The sequence below is a fragment of the Phoca vitulina genome, unplaced genomic scaffold (assembly GCF_004348235.1).
Source record: "Phoca vitulina isolate PV1807 unplaced genomic scaffold, GSC_HSeal_1.0 scaffold32, whole genome shotgun sequence".
In the NCBI taxonomy this organism is placed as follows: Eukaryota; Metazoa; Chordata; class Mammalia; order Carnivora; family Phocidae; genus Phoca; species Phoca vitulina.
Window position 1 is genome coordinate 1,009,412 of NW_022589735.1, and position 25,458 is coordinate 1,034,869.

At 56.4% G+C, this 25,458-nt stretch overlaps 1 protein-coding gene across 3 annotated transcripts in view; it reads left to right on the plus strand.

The window, feature by feature from the left end:
* NRG2 (neuregulin 2) overlaps positions 1-25,458 on the plus strand; it is a 179,279-nt gene that overhangs the window by 141,467 nt on the left and 12,354 nt on the right. For 2 of the 3 annotated variants that reach the window (XM_032425478.1, XM_032425480.1), the window contains exons 2-5: positions 386-557; positions 5,687-5,805; positions 14,906-15,026; positions 21,389-21,447. In XM_032425478.1, the coding sequence (XP_032281369.1) occupies positions 386-557; positions 5,687-5,805; positions 14,906-15,026; positions 21,389-21,447 (471 nt within the window). Of the gene's footprint in view, positions 1-385; positions 558-5,686; positions 5,806-14,905; positions 15,027-20,935; positions 21,013-21,388; positions 21,448-25,458 lie in introns of all 3 variants that reach the window. The other variant, XM_032425479.1, reaches the window with a different exon arrangement.

A 25,458-nucleotide genomic window follows, 5' to 3' on the forward strand; every position in this document is an offset into this window, starting at 1 on the left:
GAGCATGAGCACCAAAGTCAAGGGGACCTGGGCTTGAATCCCAGTGTACCCTGAGAAAGTGCCTTCACCATTCTGAGCCTCAGTTTTCCCCATCTGTAAAGGGGTTTCATCACTTGCAGTGAGTTCCTGGGGTTTTTTTTCGTAAGCTAATGTATGTAAAGCTCCTAGTGTCATTCCAGGCGGGAGGGAAGCTCCATAGGTAGTAGCCACATTGACAGCATTGCAGACCCTCTGTGACCGAGGACTGAAGTGGGAAACGACCCCGGGAGGGGTGGCTCCCCAGGCCACCCTTCCCCCTCCTAAAGACAGTGGCCCTCCCTCCACTGCGCACGCTTGGCTCCACGCCCCCGCCACCATGCTCACCTCGCCGCCTTGTACCCCACAGCCACCCGGCCCAAGCTGAAGAAGATGAAGAGCCAGACGGGACAGGTGGGTGAGAAGCAGTCACTGAAGTGCGAGGCAGCGGCGGGCAACCCTCAGCCCTCCTACCGCTGGTTCAAGGACGGCAAGGAGCTCAACCGCAGCCGGGACATTCGCATCAAGTATGGCAACGGCAGGTGAGAAACGCCCCTCCCTCTGTCCAACCAGCGGCCCTGCCTCCTCCCTGTAAAGGGGGGGCCAGTTCCCGATCCCCCTTCCTGGCCACACCCCAGCCCTCCTTGCAGCTCTGGGTCCCTCTGGTTATGGCAGCCCAGCATCTTGCCGACTGTAGATGCTTAATGAAGGTCTCTGGATGGTTGAAGGCAGTTTGATTATCAAACTCAGCGTTACCTGTGGAAGTCCCCTGTTGTCCCTAAAACTTCTCGAAGGACCTGCCTCAGGGTCTGAAAGCCCACCATTTGGCAACCTTTGGTGGAAGACGGACTCCAGGATGCATCTGGGAAGTTACGAGTGATGACTCCAACCTTCCTCTATCACCAAGTCTCTCTCATCACTTCGCTTCTAGAAGCTTTCCCTCCACGTCGCGGTGCCTGTCCCTCCTCCAGCTCTCGTCCGTCCCGCTTCTCCCCTTCACCATCAAGTAGGGTCAGTTGCCTGTCCGCTGACCACACCCTGTGGTCCTCCACGCCTCCCTGCCCTGCTGGAATCTGCCTTCTAACTACACTCCGCCGCCTACTTCGGGCCCCAGGCCTCCAGGCCTCTGCAGCCGGCTCTGCGGCCTCTGGGGCTGCCCCCTGGGCCCTCTGTGCCTCTAACCACTCTCTCTCTCCGTCACCGTCAGTGCTGGAACTTTCCAGGCTTGGGGGCTTCCCTCTTCTCCCTCCCACCCTCCCTCTCCACTTGGGGGTGACTTTACCCTCTCCTAGCTGATAACCTTGTCCCTAGTTGGATGCCTTTATATATATATATATATATATATATATATCTGAGTTCCAGCCCCATGCTGCCAACTAAACACTAGATCCCACCCCTGAGATGCCCCCAGACAGCTCTAACCCTGTGTGTCCCAGTCTAGCCTCTCCCCTGCGTCGTCTCGGGCCCTGCCGCACCCTCCCGTCTCCCCTCTCGGCGGCGGCAGAACCAGATGGCCCGCTGCCTGGCACCTGCCCCCATGCCATCCCCACCAGCAGGAGACTCCCTGCTCTCCTGCTTCCAGCTTCTTTTCCTCCGCTGTCCCACTCTTGGCCGTCCCCACTCTTCCTGGGCCACAGGCCCCTTTGTGAGTTCGCTGTATGTAACACACGCACATGGAACATCAGCTGTGGGCCAGGCACTCTGCCCAAGGCTGGGCCTACACCAGAACCTGAACCACGCATGGTCCCTCCCTACCTTCACAGAGCTTCTAGTCTAGCTTCCAGTCCAGAAGGTGGTAGAGGCCTCCACCCTGTCTTCCGAAAAAAAGGTGCCTTATCCACCTGGTTTTGCTTATAGTTCTAGAGGCCCGCTGGCCCCTGTGACCCTGGCAGGAGATGATCTTTCTAACATGGATGCATATCTGATCATTCACCCACTTACGTGACAGATCTTGAGAGCCTGCTGTATGTCAGCTAGAGCCCAGGCCTCAGGCCCTTGCAACTCCCCTCTTCCTCACCTCTAAGTCACTGCCAGGCTCTTCCCCAACCCCCCAGTGCTCCTGATCCCTGGTCTTTTCCTTTCGTGATCCCGGACTTGGGCCCACGCTGTTCCCTGTGCTGGCAGCTACCCCCCCTCCCCAACTTTGTCCCTAGCAAAGTTCTCCAGACCCAGATTAAATGTCATATCCTCTGGGACACCTTCCTGAACCATTTTGGGGGTTGTCTCTCCCTGTAGCACGAGAGAGCCTCAGAGGCTGGATGCCGCTCATATACACCCTTCTGCCCTGTAAGGGCCTGGCAGGGACCTGCATTCAGTGTTGAATGAATGAGGATCTTGCAGGACCAGCCCCCCTCTCCTGGGTACAGGGTGACACTAGGACTGGACAGCCTTTGGGTTGACCTAGACTTTGAGCAAGTTCCTGTCCTGGTCAAGCCTCAGTCTTGACCAAGACTGAGTTGGTCAAGAAACAGGGTTACCCGGTCCAGAAACAGGGTTACCCGGTCCAGAAATGGGGCCTTGCCAGGTCTTCTGTCCTGGGTATTGGGGACCCCTAAGAGCCTGAAGTGTGCCCCCTGCCCTCTTCCTATTAGGGCCCTGTCTCATTTGCTGCAGTCCCCAAACATCCTCGATCCACCTATCCCGCCCCTGGGCTCCCAGCAGTGAGTTGACGGGGTGGAGGAGTGAGCCATGACGGAGAACTTCGGATTCCCTCACTGTGGCAGAGAGGGCTGCCCCTCCACACGCACACACACTTCACCTGGCATGGGGGCCAGGGACGTGAGGAGGACTCTCCTTGCTGGCAGAATCTTCTCTTTCCTTCCGCCCACACTACAGCTTGCTCTCTGCCCATCGTAGCACTCCATCTGCCAGGCCACACTCCGTCGTGACCAGGCTCTTGGGCTACACAGGCCGCCTCCCCCAATAGCTGGTGCTGTCTCTGGGGCCGCCACACTGAGGTGTCTCGCCCAGGCCGTCCTGTGCCAGAAGAAAACCAGCCCCCCCCAAGCCCTGGGCGCAGGGCCCTCCCCTGCGGAACCACATGTTCCCTTATTTATGAGGGACGAGCTACAACAGGCCCCTGAGGCAGGCAGCGGGAGGTAGGCACGGAGGAAAATGTGCGAGAAGAGGATGCGGCCGCCCAGATCCCGTCCCTGCCAGCATTAAACTGGCTGGGGGGGGTGGGCATCTGTCGCAGGGCCAGGCCTGAGTCAGTGTGGCAGGCGGGCATCGGGCCTACCAGGAAGGTGGGACAGAGTCCCGAATCCTCAGCGTTTCCGACTGGAGCTAGGAGTGACAAGAGAATGTAGCGGCCCCTGCTCCTTCAGGGCTGAGAGACCCAGAGAGCCCCTACCCTGCAGCTTTGACCCCAGGACCTCTTCTGCAAGTCCGGGGCCCTCTCCCCGGCACTGGCCAGATCACCACCCAGCTGAGAACGAAGGTGCCTGCAGCCAGCAAACCGAAGCGCCCTTGTTTCTGTCCACTCGCCTCTTGTCAGCTCCTCAAAGGAGAGGCATCTCCCTGAGCCTTGGACCGACTTTCCACAGGCCTCACAACCTTCTGTGGGAAGGCCTTCCTCCCATTTCCAGCCTTTATCCCTCCAGAGATCTGCGAGCCTAACTCCACCTTTCCTGCTACCTGGGATGTAGTGTAAGGGGAGCTCCTGTGAATTCAGCTGTGGGTGACAAGGAGCTTCTGGCTCTGTGCCCCCTATCCCTTGACCCTGTGACCCTCAGGTGGTCCCCTGCTCTGCTCATCTAGTGTTGGGGAATTGCTGGTGGCCAAGAAGTGAGAGAAGCCTGGTCCTGAGGCCGCTGGGCTTTGTGGCAGCGGATTAGCTGAAGCCAGGAAGGAGATGCTGTTTTAGCCAGAGGGGCCTCCAAGGCTCCATTTAATGAAGAGAACGGACTTGAATTGACAGAAGAGGACTGTAGGCAGACACCAGGCCGAGGAGACAGAGACTGGCTTGAGCTGGGAAGGGTTGGAGGGACGGGGCGGTCAGACAGCTGTGGCCGAAACATCGGTGAGGACATCACCACAGCAACAGGGCCTGTTGACAAGACAACCCCATGGACCCTCCTTTGGAGGATCTTGGAGTGAGGAGGTCTGGGAAGAGGCCCCCCGAGGCAGCAGTGAGCCCAGGAAACAGGTTCCCAAAGCACAGCCCCAGTGGGGATGGGGGTCAATTCTCTGGCTCCTGCACCCGCGGCCCAGCCTCGCCTCCCCTGCCCTTCCCCCGTCAGCGTCACGGCTCTATTTTTCATCCCTGGGCTTAGGACAGTGGCAGCTGGACTACCCTACCTCCTGTTCCACCACCCCTCCAACACGCTACACATATTCTGGGAATCTGGTGTCTTAATTTGGGACTAAAAAGAGGAGGTTACATCATGTAAAGAAATTTTCATGCTACTTCTTGTTTCCCCCTGGGGCCCAGGCTGGGCCACTAGGCTTTATCCAGAGCTCAGAGGGGCCCCAGGCCCCTGAGGAGCACGGGGGCAGAGGGTGGGATGGAAAGGGTGAACAGACCCCGCAGAGCCCAGGCACCCTGGGGCAGGGGCACAGGAACCCTGGAAAGGAAGGAGAGGTTTGGCAGGGTCTTCGGAAAGAAGAGGGGAACCAGGGTCTTCGGAAAGAAGAGGGGAACCAGGGCCTGGTGCCCTGGAGTCACACACAGCCCATGGTCCCTGCCCAGGCCTGGCCCCACAACTCTTGGCATGCAGGGACGGGGTGCAAAGCCCTTCGCAACGGAGGCTAGCCCCCCAGCCTCTGGCTCCGGGAAATAGTCCATGAGCCCCTCACTAGCTCCAGCGCCTCGTCCACCTCTGCCTCTGTCTTGCCAGGCCCCTTCGCACAAGTCCCGAAGCCCCTGTAGGACTCAGTTTCCCCATCTGTACTGCCTATCCATCTCCAGGTTAGCTAGGAGGGTGAGGTCAGGCCATAAGGACCAGGATCTGTCTGTTCCCTTGAGGGATCCAAGCTTCCAGCTCATAGAAGGCACTCAGTAAACAGTTATTAAATGGATGGATGGATGAATGAATGAATGCATGCATGAAGGAAGGAAGGACGCTAAAGCCCCAGGGAGAAGCCACAGAGTACCCCTAGTGGCAGGGCTGAGGTGAAGGCCGGGGAGCCACGGGTTGGGACTGGGCGGCTGGGCACAGGTGCCACGGGAGCCTGTTAGCTCAGGGGCCTGCCCCGGGCCCTGGGGACGGGCCTTCCGTGTCTAGAGCGGCAGGCTGCCACTCCCAAGGGAAGGCTGAGGAACTGGTGAGCAGTGGCTGCCCTGTTTTGAGGGGAACACTGGGACTGGGGGAAAGGACCCTGAACGGAAAGGAGAGAGGTAGCCATGTGACTGCCTTAGGAGATCCCACTTTCCTCCCCCAGAAAAAGGCTACAAAGAAGGTCTAGCCCCGGGAAAGCGGACAGGAGGACTCGCAGATTAAGAACGTACATGCAGCCGCTAGCTCTACCCTGTGCTCTCCTGAGCCCCCAGGTCTCCCTGCAGCTCGGGGAGCTCAGCATTCCACCTGGAGCCCAGAATCTTCTTCCGATCCACCCTGGGCAGCCACTGTGGCTCTGGAGGGAGAGGTGACCGCTGGGTGACCGCTGGGGAACCACAGCCAGCCTGAGCCTTGGCTCACAGCTCTCCCCCTCTCATCCCCTCCCTAACCAGAAAGAACTCACGACTCCAGTTCAACAAGGTGAAGGTGGAGGACGCTGGGGAGTATGTCTGCGAGGCTGAGAACATCCTGGGGAAGGACACGGTCCGGGGCCGGCTCCACGTCAACAGCGGTAGGTGGTCCCCCCACAAAGGGAGGGGTCCTGCAGGGGTTTGGTGGGGGCGGGCCAGTTGCCCCCCAGCCCTCAGGAGGCCCGCACATGATCCATCTTGCACTTGCCTCCCCTCCCTCCTGCCGCTGCCATATCAAGCCCCAGGATCTGGGCCGATTCAGAGAAATGCAGTTGAAGCATAAATGTTTAGCTTTGTTATCTGGGCCTGGAAGAGCCGCCAGCTCTCATTTTAAATATCCTGAAAACTAAATATTTTGAAATCAGGAGGTGGGGGTAGGGGAAGGATATTTTTAGAAGGCAATTATGGGAGGCTGGGCTGCCAAGAGCGGGGCTCCAGGGAGAGGCAGGCCCTGGGCGTGTGGGAGCTGACTGCCTGTTGCTTTGCCGGGCCCCCGGGTTCAGGCAGCCGTCTCCCCCGGGGCCACGGCCAGGAGGCTGGGCTGTGTTGGCCCCTGCGGGCAGCAGACCCTTCTCCCACCGGTGGGCCTTTCCCTTAAACACATGCAAGGTCAGAAGCCCACGGCCGCCACGGCACCCTTAGCTTCCCACCTCCCCCGTGGCAGTCCAGTGTCGGCACCCAGGCAGCCTGCTTTCCCTTGGCTGGAAAGTGGCCAGAGCTGCCTGTCCTCAGGCCGCACACCTCCACTCTAGCCCGGACACTCCAAATCCCACAGATCGCTCTCCCCCTCCCAACACCCACACACTGAGCATACCATTCGGCTACCTGGTTCTTTGGGTTCACTTCCAGTCCTGCCCCTGTCAGTCTAATCCTGCATCTGCCTTCGCCTGCCTGTACCAGGCAGCCCTCCGGGACTCCCGAAATCCAGCATTACCTAAAGAGAATGTGGAACGTTCCCTGCCCCGGGACCCTCAGAGGAAAACCTGGTGCAGACCCGGTGGGTCCTGTACTGTGAGGGGCTCTCTGTGCTCTCCCAGCCCCTCAGGCTCCTCGTCTCCCTCGCCGCTGTATCTTAAAGGTCCAAGCCTCCAAGTCCTGGTCTGTCTTCTTTCTGGATCTTTCTCACATCTGTACCTCCCACTCCAACCCTACCTCAGGGGCAACCCAGCCCAGGTTTCAGCCCTATTCACCTAAACCAGAGCAATGGCCTCTTAAGATGCTTTCATCTTGTCATGCCCCCACCCCGTGGTGCCACAGAACCAGAACTTCGTCCCACAGCCTAGAACCCACCAACCTGGCCCTAACGATCTGTCCAGCCCTAACTGTGTCATCCCTTACAGTCTGTTCTTATTCTTCCTCTCGTGCTCTCTCTCCCAGGCTACCGTCCGCCTCGACCCCTCCCTCCCACCACAGTGTCATTCCCAGCTCAGGTCCTGCTCCCAGGTGGAATTGTGAGCCAGGAGTGGGGAGAGCGGGGATGGTGCCCTCTCCCCAGGAGTTACAAGGAGAGCTACTGTTTACTGAGAGCTTGCTCCGTGCCCATTCTATACTGTCCCTTGAGCTCTGACAAACCCATGGTGTAGCTCATAATTTATGAGACTGAAGCTCAAAGAGGTTAAATATTCTGCCGCACGTCTAACTGATGGTTAAGGAGAGATCTAGACCATGTAAAAGTAGGTAGCAAACACGGAGACCGTGAGCTCCGTGGGGCTAGGTCTCGCCTGACTGCCGCTCTCGCTCAGGGCCTAACACAGTGTCTGGCTCATAGTCGGCGCCTGGTAAATAATATAGAAAAGGACTTATAACCTGCTCCAAGGCCTTTACCGACTCCCACAGGCCCCAGGGGGGGTACGTGCCCCCCCCCACCGCTCCCCCCCCACCTGTCCCAAGCCCAGGAAAATGGACCATGCTAGGTGTCCAGCACCCGTTACCTCTAGCCATAGTGGGCAGACATTCTTAAATCCATTTTGGACTTGACGTTTCTTGTTTTGTTCAAGATTTTCTTGGTTAGAACGGGCAGGAGGGGCACCTGGCCGGCTCAGTCGGTGGAGCATGCAACTCTTGATCTCAGGGTCGTGAGCTTGTTGGGTGTAGAGATCACTTAAATAAATAAATAATTAAAAAAAAAAAATACCCAACAAGAACCCAACTTAAAACTACTTAAGGAACGTACTTATCGGTTTATAAAACTGAGAAATCCAGAGGTAGAACCGGGCTCAGACACGACAGAGTCCAAGTACTCAAATAGGGTTCAGGATGCCCTCTCCCACGGTGTGTTGTCCTCGTTCTCTCCTTCTGTAAAATGGGCTTCTCCCATGTTTGGGGAACAGATAGGGAAGAAGAGGCCATGGCCTCAGACAGCTCCAGGTTTCACGTTATCCCGGCCTCCCACCCAGGGAACACAGACAGCTCTCCTCTGCATCCCTCACATGACCCCAAGGATGGGTGCCAGCGGGTCCTGCTTAGTTCATGTGCCCCGCTTGGCCCAGTCACTGGCCTCAGGGGATGGGGTGGTATCCTTGCCAGGCTTGTGAGCGTGCCAAGGGGATAGAGAGGCAGAGTCCAGGGAGGGATGGCCCTGCCCGAACTACACGGGGGGTGGGGGGGCTTTCCTAGAGGGGTGCTGTCAGCAGAGGAAAGGGCAGGGCTGCCGTGCAGAAAACCACAGTAGCAGCCTCGCTGCGGTGCCGGCCTCGGGGTCTGAGGCTGGAGACCATTGGAAGATCCCCGCGCCCCACAGGAGCTCCTGTCTGCACTCAGCAGCCCCTGTTCTGATCGGTTAGGGACCGGGGGGCTGCCCCCAGGGCTCCTTGCCTCTCCGCCCTCCAGCCCAGCATGAGAGCAGCTGGCCTGAGCCACACAGAGTCCCGAGCTTTGGTCTCTTCCGAGCTCTGCGAGCCTGGGAGACTTACTCCATATCACTTGTCTTCCATTTCCCCAGCTGAGGCTGAGCCGGATGATCTCTAGACTCTTTCCCCGTAAAATCTGAAGATTCTGAGTTTGGTATTGAGACGGACATCCTGTGCACCTAGCCCCCACCACACACACACACACACACACTCACACACTCACACACTCACCCCACCTCTTCTGTTGCCCTGTTCAGTCCATGGCAGGCCCCTACCCTTGACATGGGGTGACGAACAGGGCCCCTGTGGGGGCGCCGTTTCCACAGGCAGAGATGCCCAGGCTCCTTGTTTACCCATGGAGCCCAGAAGACCTGCAGCAACCACACCCTGGGGCGGAGGTGGAGGGCGGGTAGTGGGGAGCTGTGCCTGCCCCCTGTGACTCATCCCAAGGTGGGTTGGCTTGGCCCGCCCAGGCCCCAGGGAAGCCAGGGCCACAGCGGTGGGGTGACCAGAAGAGGGCATGGGAGGGCCCAAGGAGCAGTGGCCGTGCCAGGGGCATCGCTGGGACCCTGGCAGCCTGCTTGGGCTCTGTTGCCGCGGAGCTTGAGGCTCCTTCCCCGAATCGGAGCAGACCCTGCTTACAGTCACAGTTCTGCCAGCTCACAAGACACTGCCTCCCTGGTTGCCTGGGAGGAGGAGGAGTCAGCAGGACGTTTGTGGGACTTTTAATAAAACAATCAGCTTGGTCCAGCCCACCTCGGAGTTCGAGAAACCAGCTGCCTCATCCCCAGCTGAAAGAGAACTTGGGAACGTCCTGAGGTGGCTGTCCCAGTCCCAGGATGTCCAGCTGGGCTTTGCTCCGCCCCAGAGCGGACGCAGATTTGACATGCGGAGTCACAGGACCGCCGAAGCCCTGCAGAGGCTTCTGGGCCTGTCCTTCACCTGGGGGCTTAGAAAGGTTCGCTGTACACACACACACACACACACACACACCTGCTCTCTCGCTCACCTATTCAGCAAGGCCTTACTCAGAAGGACCGGGTTCAGAGCTCTGGGGAGTCATAGCTTTGGCTCCCAGCGAAGTCCCTCAAAGTTCCGGGCAGGACGCCAAAACCCAAACTCAAAGCATCTGCCTGTCCTAACACATGAAAGAGGAAAGGCAACTTTACCCACAGGAAAGGGGGCATCCTGGGCAGGTGGGTGGGAGCTTTGATGAAGGGAGATCACTTGATTGGGGCCCTGAAAGGTAAGTGGAGGTTCCCCCATGAGCAGTGGAGAGGAATTGCAGCAGTCAGCAGCAGGGAGAGTGTCTCCTGGCCCTTCCCTCAGAGCCTCCGAAAGCTCACACCCACCAAGACGCTGATGGCTGGGGGAGGCCTCCTGGGTTTACCCTTCCAGGCATTTTAAATTTTAATTCCAATGTAATTTACATGCATTATATCAGTTTCAGGTGTACAATAGAGGGATTCAGCCATTCTGTACCTTACCCTGTGCTAACCACAAATGTACTTCTTATCCCCATCACCTATTTCACCCATCCCCCCACCCACCTCCCCTCTGGTCACCATCAGTTTGTTCTCTAGAGTTAAGAGACTTCTGGGTTTTTTGTCTGTCTTTTTCTTTGTTCCTTTGTTTTGTTCCTTAAATTCCACATAGGAGTGAAATCATATGGCATTTGTCTCTGATTGTATTATTTCACTTAGCTTTGTACCCTCTAGATCCATCTACGTTGCAAATAACAAGATTTCATTCTTTTTTATGGCTGAGTAATATTCCATTCTATATCCCATCTTCTTTATCCATTCATCTATGGATGGATACTTGGGCTGCTTCCAATTTTTGCTATTGTAAATGCTGCTACAAGAAACATAGGGGTGCACATATCTTTTTGAATTAGTGTTTTCATATTCTTTGGGTAAATACCCAGTAGTGGAATTACTGGATCATATGGTAATTCTATTTTTAATATTTTCATACTATTTTCCACAGCAGCTGCCCCTGTTTACATTCCCACCGACAGTGCATTAGGGTCCTTTTTTCTCCCCAACCTCACCAACACATGCTGTTCCTTATGTTTTTGATTTTAGCCATTCTTCCAGGCACTTTTAAGATTTTATTGATTCATTTGAGAGAGACAGAGATAGCGAGAGAGAGCACGAGTGGGGAGAGGGGCAGAGGGAGAGGGAGAAGCAGACTCCCCACTGAGCAGGGAGCCCATCGCTGGACTCGATCCCAGGACCTGGGATCATGACCTGAACCAAAGGCAGACGCTCAACTGACTGAGCCCCCCAGACGCCCCCTGGGCAAAATCAAAAATTTTTGAGGTATAACTTACAGACCATAAAATTCACCCTTTTTTTTTTTTTAAGATTTTATTTATTTATTTGACAGAGAAAGAGAGCACAAGTAGGCAGAGTGGCAGGCAGAGGGAGAGGGAGAAGCCGGCTCTCTGCTGAGCAGGGAGCCAGACGTGGGGCTTGATCTCAGGACCCCAGGATCATGACCTGAGCCGAAGGCAGCCACTTAACCAACTGAGCCACCCAGGCGCCCCAAAATTCACCCTTTTTAAAGTATATAATTCAGTGGCTCTTAGTATATTCACAAGGTTGAACAACCATCACCACTAATTCCAAAACACTTTCATCACCTCAAAAAGAAACCCCATGTCCGTTAGCATTCACTCCCCATGCCCCCACCCCTCTGCTTCTGGCAACCACAAATCTATTTTCTGCTCCTATGGATTTACCTATTCTGGACTTTTCATATAATTAGAGTCATACAGTATGTGGCCTTTGAGGACTGCTTTCTTCCACTTACCATAATGGTTTTGAGGTTCGTCCATACTGTAGCACATACCAGTACTTCTTTCCTTTTCGTGGCTGCATGATACTCCATTACATGGCTAGTCCACATTTTGTTTATCCCAGTCAATGATTTGGGTTGTTGGGTCATCCAAGTTTTTCCCCATCTGGGCTCTCATGAATAATGCTGCTGTAACATGCAGAACAAGTTTTGGTGTGCACACAGGTGTCCAGTTCTCTTGGGTATATACCTAGAAGTGGAGTTCCCTGGCCATATGGTAACTCAGTTTAATTTTTTGAGGAGCTACCAGACTGTATTCCAAAGTGGCTGCACCATTTTATATGTCCCCCAGCAAGGTATAGGGATTCCAAATTCTCCACATCTTCACCACCACTGGTTCTGGTCCATCTTTTTTATTATAGCCATCCAAGGGGGATGTGAAGCGGCATCTCACTGTGGTTTTGATTTGCATTTCCCCGATGACCTTCCGGGAAGATCTGCGTGTAATAGGAGACAATGCTTTAGTCTATGGAAAAGTTATCATCAGGCCAAGTTGACCAGACAAGCTCCTGGATGGTAGAAGGCACCTTACTCTGAAAACTCAGATGTTCATTTGCTCCTGACAGAGATCTGTAAATCCTTGTTAGGCACCTGTTATGGGTCACGCGCTACTCTAAACACTGGAGTGCATTGGTGAACGAGACAGACATGGACCCCGCCTAGATGGAGCTTACATGCTGGTGGAGGAGCTTGGCATTTAATCATGTTAGAATAAGTACTTTAAGTACAAGTGTATGCAGCTAAGAGAAAGAGAAAGGGAGGAGCCCAGGCAGCCTCTCTAACACACTGGTATTTTGGAAGTCCTGGACAGGAAGACCCCTAGCTTGTTAGAGGAGCTGGACTAAGCCAGTACACTCTGAAGATACTTCAAGAGAGGGACAGGACATGACGTGAGAGCAGTTGGGGGCCTTTATGCTGAGGGAAAGTGGAAGCCATTGGAGGATTTTGAGAATGGAAGTGATTGATCACTTTTACCTATTTTAAAGACCACTTTGACAGCAGGGAGGCAAAAAGGTGAGAAATGAAGGCAAGAGTGAGGGCAGAAAGACCAGTGAGGAGGCTGTTGCGGTCATCCAAGAAAGAGACAGTGGAGGCCTGGGCTGGGAAGTGGTGGAGACATGTGGCCGGAGCCTTGTGAACAGGTAGAAAGACAGCCTCGGAGATGGATGGATGGGGAAAACAAAGGAGGAGAAGAAATGAAAGATGCTTTGGTCCCAGCATCTTTGGTCTTTGGTCTATGCTGCTCAGTCAGTGGGATGAGTAAGCCTGGGGAAGCAAGTGGCCTGGCAGATGATCAGGAGCCCTATTTGGGGAGACTAGGGGCCATCCCAGCTGGGGGGTCAAGGGAGCAGCCAGACCCTCCAACTTGGAGTGTAGATGTCACCTTTATTTCCCCAAACGTGGGTGGACACAGTGAAGAAAGACGGATATGCTGACAAGGGAGCATAGACCATGCTGCCTTGGGGGGAGTCCAGCGCAGGCCGTGCATCCCAGCTGAGGCCCCATCTTCCTTCAGGAGCCGTCGTCTGCCTCCCAAGGCCTCCATGAGCACAGACATTCATGTGGACAGGCCCAAGTATACGGCTGTGGCCCCGGCCACCATCCTCCCTGCTGTCTACTGCTCACTCAGCGTAGCTGTGGGCAGTCCCTGCCACCCACGGCCACAGAGGTAATCAAGCCTGTGGTCCACAAGCCGAGACTTCTCTGCCTTAGCCAACACCCACGAGAGGACCCAAGCCTGTGGTCCACATCGTATCTGCATTCGCCTGCTCATGTCAAGCCTTGGCACTGACATGTTCTTCCACGGGGGTCTAGCTGGCTGGTGAGAATGCTCAACCAGGTGTCAGGAGCCCTGCGGCCTTGTCACAACACACACTGACTCTGGCCAGGCATTCCCCTGCCCCTTTCCTTCACTCCTCCTTGGCAACGTAACCGAAGGGCAGGGCAACCTCTGGTGTCCTCCAGAGCAACGGATTTTGCAACTCGCAGGCAGGGTCACCTCAGCTATTTCTCTTCTCTGTCCCTTTCTTGGTTCCCTGGGTCTCCCTGACCCAGAGTGGGCAGCGACCAGCAGAGGCCTCCTGTCCCAGCTGAGTGTGGCGGTGTGTGTGGGAGGAGACCTCCGCAGGGGTGGGGCCCGGGGGGGCCAGAGCGGCCACAGGCATGGTGTGGAGGGGAAGGTGGGAGCTGGCCCTGCCCGCCGGGTTTTATCAGCGAGCTCCTCAGACATATACAGAGGCAGAGCTGTGTATATACTCCCAGTCCCCGCGCTCCATCTGTCTCCCACATGTCTAAACACTGAGGGCGCCAAGTGCCTGCCCTCCTCCTCCTCCTCTCAACCCCATCACCACAGGGAGGGGGCGGGGAGGGACTCGGTACCCCTAAGGAGACAGGAGCAGCCGAGGTAGGGTGGGCCACCTCAGGCAGGAGGCCGCTGCTGGGTGGGAGCAAGAGATGCTAGGAGCCCCAGAGGCTGAGGTGCTACCCAGTCTGGATACGTGGCCTCGGGCATTAGCTCGCAGAGGAAAACCAGCACTGGGGGCAAGACTTTTCCCTTGAAACCAGGTTTCTGGATGCCATCCCCTGGGGGGAGCAGAACTTGAGTTATTTTCATTTAGCAAATGAATCTGAGCCATCAGATGGGCGGTCTGGGTTGGCAGCCTGAAAGCCCCGTCTCACGCTCACCCAGTGTCCACGTCCCAGCCACCCTGCAGGCCTCTCCCCAGCCCACCTCCTCTCCAGCAACCTGACCCCCAGGGTTTATAGCCTGGGCTGTCGAGGCCTAGAGGCTCCCTTCAGATACAGCAGCTGACTGAGTGGGGGAGGATGGGGCTGCCTGATGGGGGCAGAGGCAAAGAAAACCCTGGGTGCTTATGGAGAGGGGCATAATGGCCTTTGTAGCAGTCCTGAGAGGCTTGTCCCCTCTGACCAAGGAGGAGGACGTGGGAGCTAAGATTCTCCTCATGTCTCTTGAGATCTTAGAGAACGAGTCTCCAGAAGGGGCCATTCCCCTCCAAGCCCAGCTCCCTTCCAGCCACCTCCTGGCCACCTTGAGATCCCAAGCAGTGCAGATGGATATAGAGGTCTCCTTCCTGCACCCCACAAAAGACCGGATGTCTCAGCTACCTATGGTGGAGCCCCCAGAAAGGCAGGAATGAAGTGGGCTCTTATTCCAGTAGAAGGAGTATTTTCCGCTAGCTTCTCATCTCCTCCCAAATAGAGAAAATCGTCCTGGCCTTTGGAGGTTTGGGTACTTCGGCCCAGAGTACAGGTGCAGGGTGGTGCTGGGCAAATGGTCAGAGCTCCTGGTGGCCTCCCCTTTGCCTTGTTGGTGACTGGGAGGAACCACCAGACCTTCCCTCTCAAGTTATTCCTGCGGTTCCTGATCTTCCAGCTCTGAGATGGGCCATGAAGGGCCAGCAAAGAGGTGGTTCCTGGGGCCCAGAGGTGGTCTCAGTGGGTCACTGGCACGTGTCTCTCATACCTCCAGTGAGTACCACTCTGTCATCCTGGTCGGGGCACGCCCGGAAGTGCAACGAGACGGCCAAGTCCTATTGTGTCAATGGAGGGGTCTGCTACTACATCGAGGGCATCAACCAGCTCTCCTGCAAGTAAGTGACTGCTGGGGGCGGGCCGAGGGGCGAGAGTAGGGTGAGAGAGGCTGGGGCAGAAGCCGAGGGCTCTAGGAAATGTGCGCTTCAAGCCACGGACACGGGGTCCCCAAGGGGTGTAGACAGGGAGGTTTGCCCCTCTCCCTAGCCCTTTCTGGGCATCGAGGGAGCTGTCGACCCTCAAGAGCTCGGGGCTTCTGCAGTGCCAGTTCCTCAGGCCCCAACCCACCCCACCTCCCAGTGTCCACCCTTTCACTAACACCTATTACGGAGATGGGGATGCCAGTCTATGCCCTAGGCACTGGGCACTGGGTTCTCTCTCTCTCCCCCTCCTGCGCTCTCTCTCTCTCCCCCTCCCGCTCTCTCTCCCCGCCCTGTCTCCCCCCCCCCTCTCTCAGCAACTCTCCAAACTGTGTTCTGATGAACATTTCCCAGGGTGTGTCTTCCCCAGCAGTGAAGAGCTTGGCAGGGTCAGGCAAAGCACAACTCCCAGTGCCCTTGGTAGTGAAGGGTCTGCTCTCCTAGCCTTGAGGGGAGACAAGGACTCTGCATCCAGTGCTCACCTCAAGACCTGGCCGCTCCCCCTGCCCAGTGTCCAGCTATGCCCTGGGTGCTGCTTGTTCCATTTCCGACCCCAGCCCCCCTCTGTGGAGTGAAAGGACACCCGTGAGGATATGGCTCTGGGTGTGGCCCAATGGGGGAGGTCAGGGTTGAGGAGAAGCTCGAGCTGGGGCCCCTCTACCTCCAGCCAGGTAGGGCTCCCCCGCAGGATCTCCATCCCACTCCCCTTAGCCAACAGGGCAGATGGGAACACAGCAGTCCGGGCCTTGTTCAGGTCCAGCTGGGTCCTATTCACGAAGCCGGGCCCACAGTTGTGAATGAGGAGCCGGAGGGGAGAGCAGCGCAGGTTCTGGCCAGATCGAGGCGGGGGGGCGGGGGGGGGGCACTAGTTCACAACTTTGGGTTTTCAAAGCACCCCAAGCCTAGGACCCTGGCAAGGTGCCACAGTTGCCCCATTCCCATGGCATCTGGGCAGAGGCCACCAGAGTACGAGTGGAAATCAGAGAGAGGCATTTGCCCTCCCCACAGACAAGGTCAGATTCAGCACTTCTCAGCTCTCCTGCCTCTGGACTCCAGCTCCAAAGCTGCATCTCCCCATTGACTACAGCCTTAGCCCAGGACCCCCCACCTCACAAGGTGATAATGAGGATGCCTCCTTGACACTCTCCCCTCAGTGCTGTGCTGGGTGGGCCGGACTGCCAAGCAGATCTGGCCTCCTTTGCTGGCTTCCCCCCAGCCCCACCCTTCACCTGCTGCCATCCCCTTACTGGCCTCCCCCATCCTGAATTTCCGGGGACTGTCCCAGCAGCAACAGCAGGTCCCCCAGGGAACTTCTTAGCCTGGACTCGGCCCCTCATCTTTCCCCTTCTTCTGTCTCTAGGAGGCTGCCACATTCATGCAACAGACCCTGGGGAACATTCTAGCTGTGAAAACACTCTGAGCTCTCTGCAGGAGATCTATAGAAACTCATAAGGGTTCTGATATACCTCACAGACATCCCCCAGCCCTGTACGCCCCTCTTCTTTTACTCCCCGACGCTCACACACACACACACACACACACACACGGACACACACACACACGGACACACACACCAGGCCTTTCCTCTTCCCTAGCCCCTCGGACCCTGGAACCTTGAAGGAATCTAGCAGCATCACTGAGATCAGCCCTGGCTCCAGGCAGGGAAGGTTCCAGCCACCAGGACAGGTGCCAGGGCCGAGGAAGGCCACGGGGGCCCAGAGCTCCAGTGCTAGTGTGTAGTGTGGAAAGGGGTGTGATGAGCTATATGGGTTCCCACAGGGTCCTGCCAGCAAGGCTGTACCCCTAGGACCCTCTGAGTCACACCCAGCTAAATCTGAGAGAAACAGAGGGCAGGAGCCTCAATCATTGTGAAGATGGTGTCCTGTGGGCAACTGGGGTTCACTACTTAGAACTTGATGTTGGTACCCCAAACCACGACCTCCCCATTTCAACCTGCCCTAGGTCAGCCCCAGCCAGGGCTCCTGGAACCAACTTTCCCTGACTCCCTGAGCCCTCAGGGGAGAGGGGCGTCCCTGGTGAGGATCACTTTCAGGAGGGCAGGTCCTCAGAGCTGTGCTGGAGAAGGACAGGGGGGAGGGGGGCAGGGCAGAACCCAGAGGCCATTCTGGGGGCGGGCGAGCCGGGAGGGAAGTGGGGGGCAGGCCTCTTGGGATTCCTGATGACACCTGAATGGAATAAAAAAGAAAGAATCTAGGAAATGGAACTCACGTCTTACCATTTGTGCTGTTTGTTTACTTTTTATTTTGATTTTTTTGCATTTCCGCTTAGCTTGGATAATGAAACTAGACTGGTCAGTTTCATTCCAGTTTCTATAAAAATCAGTTTTCCTTCCTGGTTTTCTGACACTTGTCGTTGTGTATTGGTTCTGAGCCCTGCAGGGAGTGTTGGGAAGCAGGCACACTCCATCCCTCCTGTTTTTCTGGAATTCAGAGCCAAAATAAACAGTATCACGGATACTGAATTTTGTTTTAAAAAAGAAAACTTAGGGGGATTGGAAAATGGGGGTCCAAATCCAGGCGACTGTCCCCTGTCTGGACCAGACAGGGGCCTCTGCACTTCTCGCTGCTTTCTCCTCTTCTCTCCGTGTTTTTGTGGAGCACGGTTGGTGCGTGACTCTTGGGGACTGGTTCAGGGGATGATGACAGAACAAGACTCTTTCCAGCCCTGTGCACATACCAGCGGCATGCCTCCCTCTCCCATCAAGCTCATCCCCCCACCTGCCCCACCCCATGTCCAGGTGGTTCTCCCATCCCATACCCATCTGCCTGCTCATCCTCTCCACATCTCCACCCCACCCCTCATGAGGCCAGAGACCCTCCACCCCCCTCCAGTGCCTGGGGCACACCCTCATCCTTCATCCTCCCCCTCCCCCGGGTGAGGGCAGCACACATGGCATTATCCCCAGGCTACCAAAAGGAGAAACTGAGGCCCGGGAGGTGGGTGGGAAAACGGGGAGGCAGAGTCCCAACCTGTCACCCCAGATACAGCCCGTGGGCTCTCCTCTCTGCCCCTGTCTCACCTCTGCTCTTCTCCAGCCCTGGGCACAGACCTTCCCCCAGTCACAGTGGATGACTTGGGGGAGGGCTGAGAAAGCTATGACCTGCCGCTCCTTCTCATCTGTCCCTTGGGCCCCTGAAACTCCCCGTTTCAGTGGGAACCCACCCACTACCAGCCAGCTCCCCACATGGAGTCAGACCCCCCCTCGTGGTTGATAGGTTTATGCAGCCCGTACCCCCTACCTGGTCCTGAGCACAGGGTAGCAAGGCTGTAGGCCCACCCCCAGAATCGTCCCCAGGAAGCCCCAGGCTCCTGGACGTGGCTCATTCTTACCAAGCAGGAGTAAGGAGAGTCCAGGAGCCTGCTGGAAAGATCTAGTACCCAAAGAACAGTATGGGGTGCCCATCCCCCACTGCCCTCTTTTGTTCAGCCAGTGGGGAAGACACTTTCCCAGGGTAGGAAGATTAGGACCATATTACACAACTCCAGGGGGCACGTTCGTGTTAGAGACCGTACCCACGGTGCCACCTGGAGTTGTACAACTCAGTGGCCATGAAAGATAGATTACAGTCCGGTTAGTCCAGGCTGGGTGTGGGATCAGCAACGCAGGGATGTGCTTACTTATTATCATTGGTCTCCAAGAGCCATGGGACAGCATCCCTGACTGTCAGCAGTGGGAATCAATTTCCCCTTTGCCCCCTCCTGCCCCTACACTACCCCACTCTCTCTCTTAAACACACCCAAGAGCCGGGCTAATCTCAGACATTGGACACAGCCAAACCTATCTCTTTCCTATTCCTTTGAGGATTCTGAGAGTCGTTTTGGCAACTTCCTGGGTCTTTATTCTCCATCCCCAAAGGTGCTGCTGCTTTAATAATCACCTCTCCCCTCCAGCCCCCACCCCAAGTGGACATCAGTCTCTGAGAGCTGAGGAAGGAGAGCTGAGCCTGACTGGAGCTGGTTGGGAAGCCTTAGCAATGACCTGCATTTTCCCGGGTGGGATGCTTAGACCAGAGAAGGACGTACTGACAAGGTGGTAGCCTCGTCCTTCTCTGAGCCACCCTGTTCAACAGGATGAGTGTGCGTCAAGTCCACTGCAACCCCCACCTCCCGCCACGTTCTCCAGACACACTTCCCAGCCCTCCACGCTACGCACTGGCCAGGCATTCCTACACATCTACTACCAGCCCTGCAAGGACCAGCCTCCTGCCTCCCCTGCGGGAGACACCATTGAGGCCAGAGAAACTCCAGCTGCCTGCCCACCAACCACTCCCAGTCCCTCAGGCTAGACTGGGGGCAACAGGAGTTCTGCGAGGGTCTATCACAGCCGACGGCAACCATCCCCTATAAGCTCAAGGGGTTGCTGATGGTTGGTCTACACAAGAATGCTCAGAGGTCGAGTACACTCACCTCTTGAGGAGGTTTACTGATTCATGGGGAACACCTGACCTATTATTGAGGGAACACTGACGATGGAGTTACCTAATTTCCCAGTAAGGAAGAGGCAGCCCAAACCCATCTTTGAGTAGGGGAATGGGGGTGGGATGGTCAGTCTGGCCCTGTCTTTAAGCTTCCCTTAGGTATCTGGCCTTGCCGGGGTTCAGAAGATAGTACAGGGCTGGGCATGTGTCCCAGAAATCTGCAGGACAGGGACTCACTTGAGAGTAGAGTGGCAGCCAGAGAGAAGACGGTGTACCGCGGGGGGAGGACAAAGACAGGGAGCAGGGATGGTGCTCAGCAGCTGCACAGGACCCAGCAGGGGAGGACGCACTCCCACCAGAGCCAGACAGTGATGGAGGAGCAGGTCACGGGGAAAGGACAGGCGGCCCAGGCAGCCAGGGGACCCCCGAGTGGAAGAGGTTTCGGGGCCCTCAGGGAGCCTGCTTTGGCCCTCCCCGCAATTGTGGTTCTTGCCATGTGAGGGCAGGTGCCCACACCTGGCCCCGGCAGGCCGGCTTTGAGACGCTGTGAATTCCGGCTCCTCTCCACATCACCTGTTCCTCACTGAGTTTTTTTTTTTCCATATGTAGTGCTTCAGGGCAGCCTTCCCCAAACCATGTTCACAAGGGTTCCTCAAAAAACATCTTCCATGGTCAAATAAATTTGGGACACACTGGAATATTCAGCTCTTTCCTCCTACAAAACTTTTCCTAGCCTTTCATATGCCAGCGCACATTGCAGCTCTACAAGGAAACCCGGGGATGGATTTCTTAAATTTATTTGGCCACAGAACCCTCTTTGAGAGAACAGATGGAACATCTCCAAGGTCCCTTTTGTCATGGGCACACAGTCTAGAAACAGCATTCCAGAGGTCTCCTTTGAGCTTTCTGGGGGCTGTTTCGTGGATGAGAAAACCTGCCCAGGGCCCTGGAGAGAAGCCGTTGGTAGGGTCTGGAAGGAGGCTTCCCAGAACTTGGTCTTCTGGAAGGCTCCCAGCACCCTGCCTGCCTGCCTGGCTCCAAAGGGCTACCGTTCCAGCTTCACGGGGTCCCAGGCAGGTCAGAAGGGAAGTCTCACCGACCACAGGATAATTAGGCATGAGGTTCCCAATCTCCCCACCCACTTTCCCTAAATCATCCTCCTCTCCACCCCACCCCTGCCCCCCACCACCCACAGAGCAACATCTATGAGAGAGATTTGGAAGATTTCTGAGCCCTCCCCCCAGCCCTGACTCCAGCCCCCTGCAGCGATGAGTGTGCCCCCGCGCCCGACTTGGTTTTCTCATTCATCACTGTGCACTTTGATTTCTAACCTGAGCCTCGCGGATGATGCCAGTTTGTTCTGTGATTTTTCCCCTTTTCCTTCTCCAGATGTCCAAACGGATTCTTCGGACAGAGATGTTTGGAGAAACTGCCTTTGCGATTGTACATGCCAGATCCTAAGCAAAGTATGTTTGAAGATACAAACACAAGTCCCCGCTCCTTAGAAAGCTTCCGGGTGCAGTCCCCCCCAACGTAGGGCCTAGGGCCAGGGGTGTTGGTTGTTTTGATCTTTGGCTGTTTTGTTTTGTTTTTTTCTTTTTTTGTATTTTGGTTTGTTAGTTCTTTTGTTTTGTTTTTGTTTTGCTTTGTTTTTCATTTTTGGCCTAATCCTTGGGTTGCCAGTTCAGGGCTGCAGGTAAGGGGCAGAGTGGCGAGGCCAGTACAAAGCGTTAACGGTGGCAAGGAACCCAGCCGGCGGCGGCAGGAGCCCGTGCCGGGGTGTTGCCGTGTCTGCGGCTCGCTATCCTGGCTCTCTCTTTCTGGTTTTCTTTCTTTTGGTAGGTGTCCTGTGGGATACACCGGGGACAGGTGTCAGCAGTTCGCAATGGTCAACTTCTCCAGTATGTCTCTTTCTTCTATTTCTTTCCTTCCCTGGTGACTGACAATCTGCCCCACGCGGGAGGGCTGGGGCCTTGCTTAGCGAGACTTAGAGGGGGCCGGGGAAGGGGGGGAGTGGTGGTCGTCCTGGGCTCCTCTCGGCCCCCAGGGCTCACTGGAAGCCTGTCCGGAGGAGACGGATATGCCCCCTGCCACCCCCACCCCACCCGCCTCTTCCTCTTTGCGGGGCGCTGGGCGCAATATCACCGCGTGCTCTGCAGACGGCTGCAGCCGCGCTCCGGGCAGCCGCTCCCAGGTCGGGCAGCCCGGCCAGCAGAGGGGAGGAGCCGGGGCAGGGCCCTCACCTGCCTTTTAAGGCCTGTCTGAGGCGGCCACGTGCTGATGGGGCCAGGCAGCGAGTGTGTGCACGTGTGGGCCGGTGTGTTTGAGAGAGAAACAAGTTCTCGGAGAGCCTGTCTCCGGGTCTGGCCGGAGTTTGTCTGGTTTTGATTTGGGGTGACGGGGGAGAGTGGGGAAGGGGGGTTGATGGAGAACAAGCCCCAGGGCAGTGGTTTCCATGGAGGCCAGAGACCAGAGGCCTTTCTGTGGCTCCAGGATAGGGTGGGAGGGGGGTTGGCTGCCTGCTACAAGATAGAGGGAATGAGGATTCAAGGGATAATGGGTGAGTCTCTCTACGCCCTCTCTGGTCTCAGTCCCCATCCAGAACTTCATTCCCTTCCTTTCTTCTACTTGTGAGGCTGAAGCTTTCTGGTTTGCATAGTGAGCTGGGAAAAAATGTGAGCCCTGCAGCAGAAAGAGGAGAACGTAATTGTGGAATGTTTTGAGGCTGGGAGCAATTTCTTCAAGTGCCACCAGGTGGAGGTGGAGCAGAGCGGAACCAGGCCAGCTGCGGTGGGGGCGGGGGGCGACACGTGGGGCCCACGGTCTGTTGGAGGCCACGCCCAGGCAGCCACCCTCCAGAACACTCCAGGCTCCTGCTCGGCCCACCCCCACCTCCTCCTCTCCAAGGAGGACAGCTGGGTCCTATGAAGAATGAGGAACCAAAGTGGCGGTGCCTGGGCACAGAGAGATGGGGCTCCAGAAGAGCCAAGAGCAGGAGGGGGGGGGGAGGGGCGCATTTAGGTGGCCCTTGGGAGAAAACGGGTTTGTGGGTTTGGGTCTCAGGGTGGAGTGAATGAGTCTTCCCAGTCCTCCTTAGGCCACAGCACAAAAGCCTAGAAATCTTCACCTCCTTCTTCCTGCTAGAGCCTGGAAGCCAAGACTTGAAGAGGAAAGTAGAGGCCCCAGGGAGGTGGGGGCTGGGCGGCCCAGATGGTCAACTGTCTTGACGGAGTGTGGGAGGAAGCACTCTGCCCAGGCCCCTCCGGTAGGAGGCCAGGGAGGAAGGCTGTGGGGCTAAGAGCAGAGCTGTGGGCAGGGCATGTGGTCCAACAGAATTCTTTGGAGTCCAGGCTCCAGGAAGAATTGCAGAGTTAGATCCAGCCCCACTGGAGGGCCAGAGGTCAGGAGGGGCCTCAGGAGGGAAGAGAGCAGCCAGGCCGAGGCTAAGGAGCAGGGTAGAGAGGCAGTGGAGGGCCTATTCCTTTGCACCCTCAGTCCCAGAGCCTCCCTGGCTTACGGGACTGCTCTGGACAGGGAGTCCCAGCCCATTGTGAATCAAGGAGCAGAGCCTCCAGAACTCGGCCACTGGCCAAGCTTCTCTGCCAGCTGGGCTGCTTCAACTTCCAGCTCAGAGCTGCTCAGAGGGTCAGCAGGGCCCCGGGAGCCCAGAAAAAGCCTAGAAATGCTTCCACAGGCCTCTTTCTGCCTAGCGTTATCAGGTTCCTTGCTGTTACCTTTTCGGGAGGATTTATATTCTTCACACACTTGGCCCAGAGCACTTCGTGCATTGTTCTATCAGATACTTATTGCAAAGGCAGTAGAAAATGCTAGCTGAAGTGTTCGGGCTTTGGATTCAGACAGATGTGAATGAAGATGCCAGCCAGCTGCTGAGCTTACCAGTTCTGGGGCCTCATTTAACCTGAGTTTGTTTTCTCATCTGCAAAATGGGGACAGTAATATTTATGCCTCGAAGGTTGCCGTGAGGAGAAAGTGCAGTGATGTGTAGGAAGGGCTCGGCAGAGAGCCTGCTGCCGTGGTTGGAGGGCAGCCTAGCACCTCTCCCAGCTACAGCTGGTATGGGGTGGGGGCGGGAGGGCCGGCACCAGTGCCCTGGTGGTGACTCCCAGTCCTGAGCAGCGTCTGACTTTTCCCCTCCACCTAGACAGCCTGTAAACCAGATTACCTTTTGCAGTGGCCACGGAAACGGCGCCTGTGGCCATGATAGCACTTTTTTTAAAGATTTTTTTTTTTTTAATTTATTTGAGAGAGAGAGAGAGAGAGAGAAACAGCATGACAGGGGAGAGGGTCAGAGGGAGAAGCAGGCTCCCCGCTGAGCCGGGAGCCCGATGTGGGACTCGATCCCAGGACTCCGGGACCATGACCTGAGCCGAAGGCAGTCGCTTAACCAACTGAGCCACCCAGGCGCCCCCATGATAGCACTTTGAAGCTTCTCCTCTTCCCCTGACAGCCCCTCCATTTCCCAAGAGTCGAACCTTGTGCATCTCTATACCCTCCAAGTGAAAGAACACACACACACAAGCATATACTCGCACACATGCAAACACGCATGTACTCACACGGACTCAGACACACAAGCACATGCCTGCACTCATGCAAAACACACATCTGCTCACCCCCGCACACACCTGCGCAAACGCATGAGCACGTGTTCTCATCAGGGGCCCGCATCATGGCCTCCTCGGCCAGGCCCCCGTAACTGCGTGTCATTGGACACGGCCAGGATGATGACTTCGTTTGTTGTCTGGTAAACCTGGCCCTCGTGGGAGTCCAGCACCAGGTTGCCATGGTCACTGGTCAGTACCCGGTAGGACCCGTCTGTGACTCAGTGGCCCCGCTCCAGCCTGGCGGAGTGGCAGCCTATGAACATGCTGAGTGGGAAACATCTTTGACAGGAGCGGACTCAGCCACAGGCCCCTCAGACTCTATCCCCGGTGAGAGGGAAGCAGGGCTGCCTTCCTGGAGGCTGGGCAAGCTCTCAGTGACCTCACCAGTCCTGTCGGCCACCACTGGTCCACCCCAAACAGGACTGGCCTTTGACTGAAAGGGGGGGGGTCCCTTAGGAGGCCCAGACGCTGCTGCTTGGTTCCCAGAGCAGAGAAGCAGAAGAAAACTCTTCAATGGCTTTCGGACCCCACGCGCTTCTCCAGGTGGTCATTTTCCTCACGACTAGCCAGTCGGGCCCAGAGACCCAATCGGCAGGAAGGGCACCGCACTTCCTGCTCATGGCCCCCACGTTCTCCTCCCTCTAGAGGAGAAGAGAATGTCAGAACACAATCTCACCTCCTCCCTGGACCTCACGAACTGACTGTGCCCGCGGGGAGGCCATAAACTGGGCTCCTGTACGTGCACCGAGCCTCCCGCTGTCCAGGCCTCTCGCCTCTTCCTCTCACTATGCGTGGCCCCCTTTGACAGATGAGGAAACCGAGACTAGACTTGCCCATGTGCACACAGCACAGTAGGGACAAAACTGAGACTTGGAGCCTGCAGACAGGTGTTGGCCACATGAGAATGGTAGGTGAGCTTTTCAGAAACACTGTTGACAGGAGCGGACTCAGCCACAGGCCCGAGACCCTGATCCCGTTGTCTGGGATGACTGTGAAGCGTAGCCGGGTGGCAGAGCTCCCAGAGATCCAATTTAACAGAGCCTGAGAGGTGGATAGGCCGAGAGCACTTGGAGACGCAGTGGGTCTGGGGCAGGGCTGATCCTTGGGCAGAGCCCTTTGATCTAACCCCCTCTAGGGTATGGGTGCCCACTTCACAGGGCTCTGAAAGCACACATTTACAATAAGATCCCACTTCAGAAAGTGCAGCTGGCCCCGCATTCGACACATGTGTTCTGCAGCTGAACCCACCTGGCTCTTCCTACAAGTTGTAGTTGGCTTTCCTAAGTA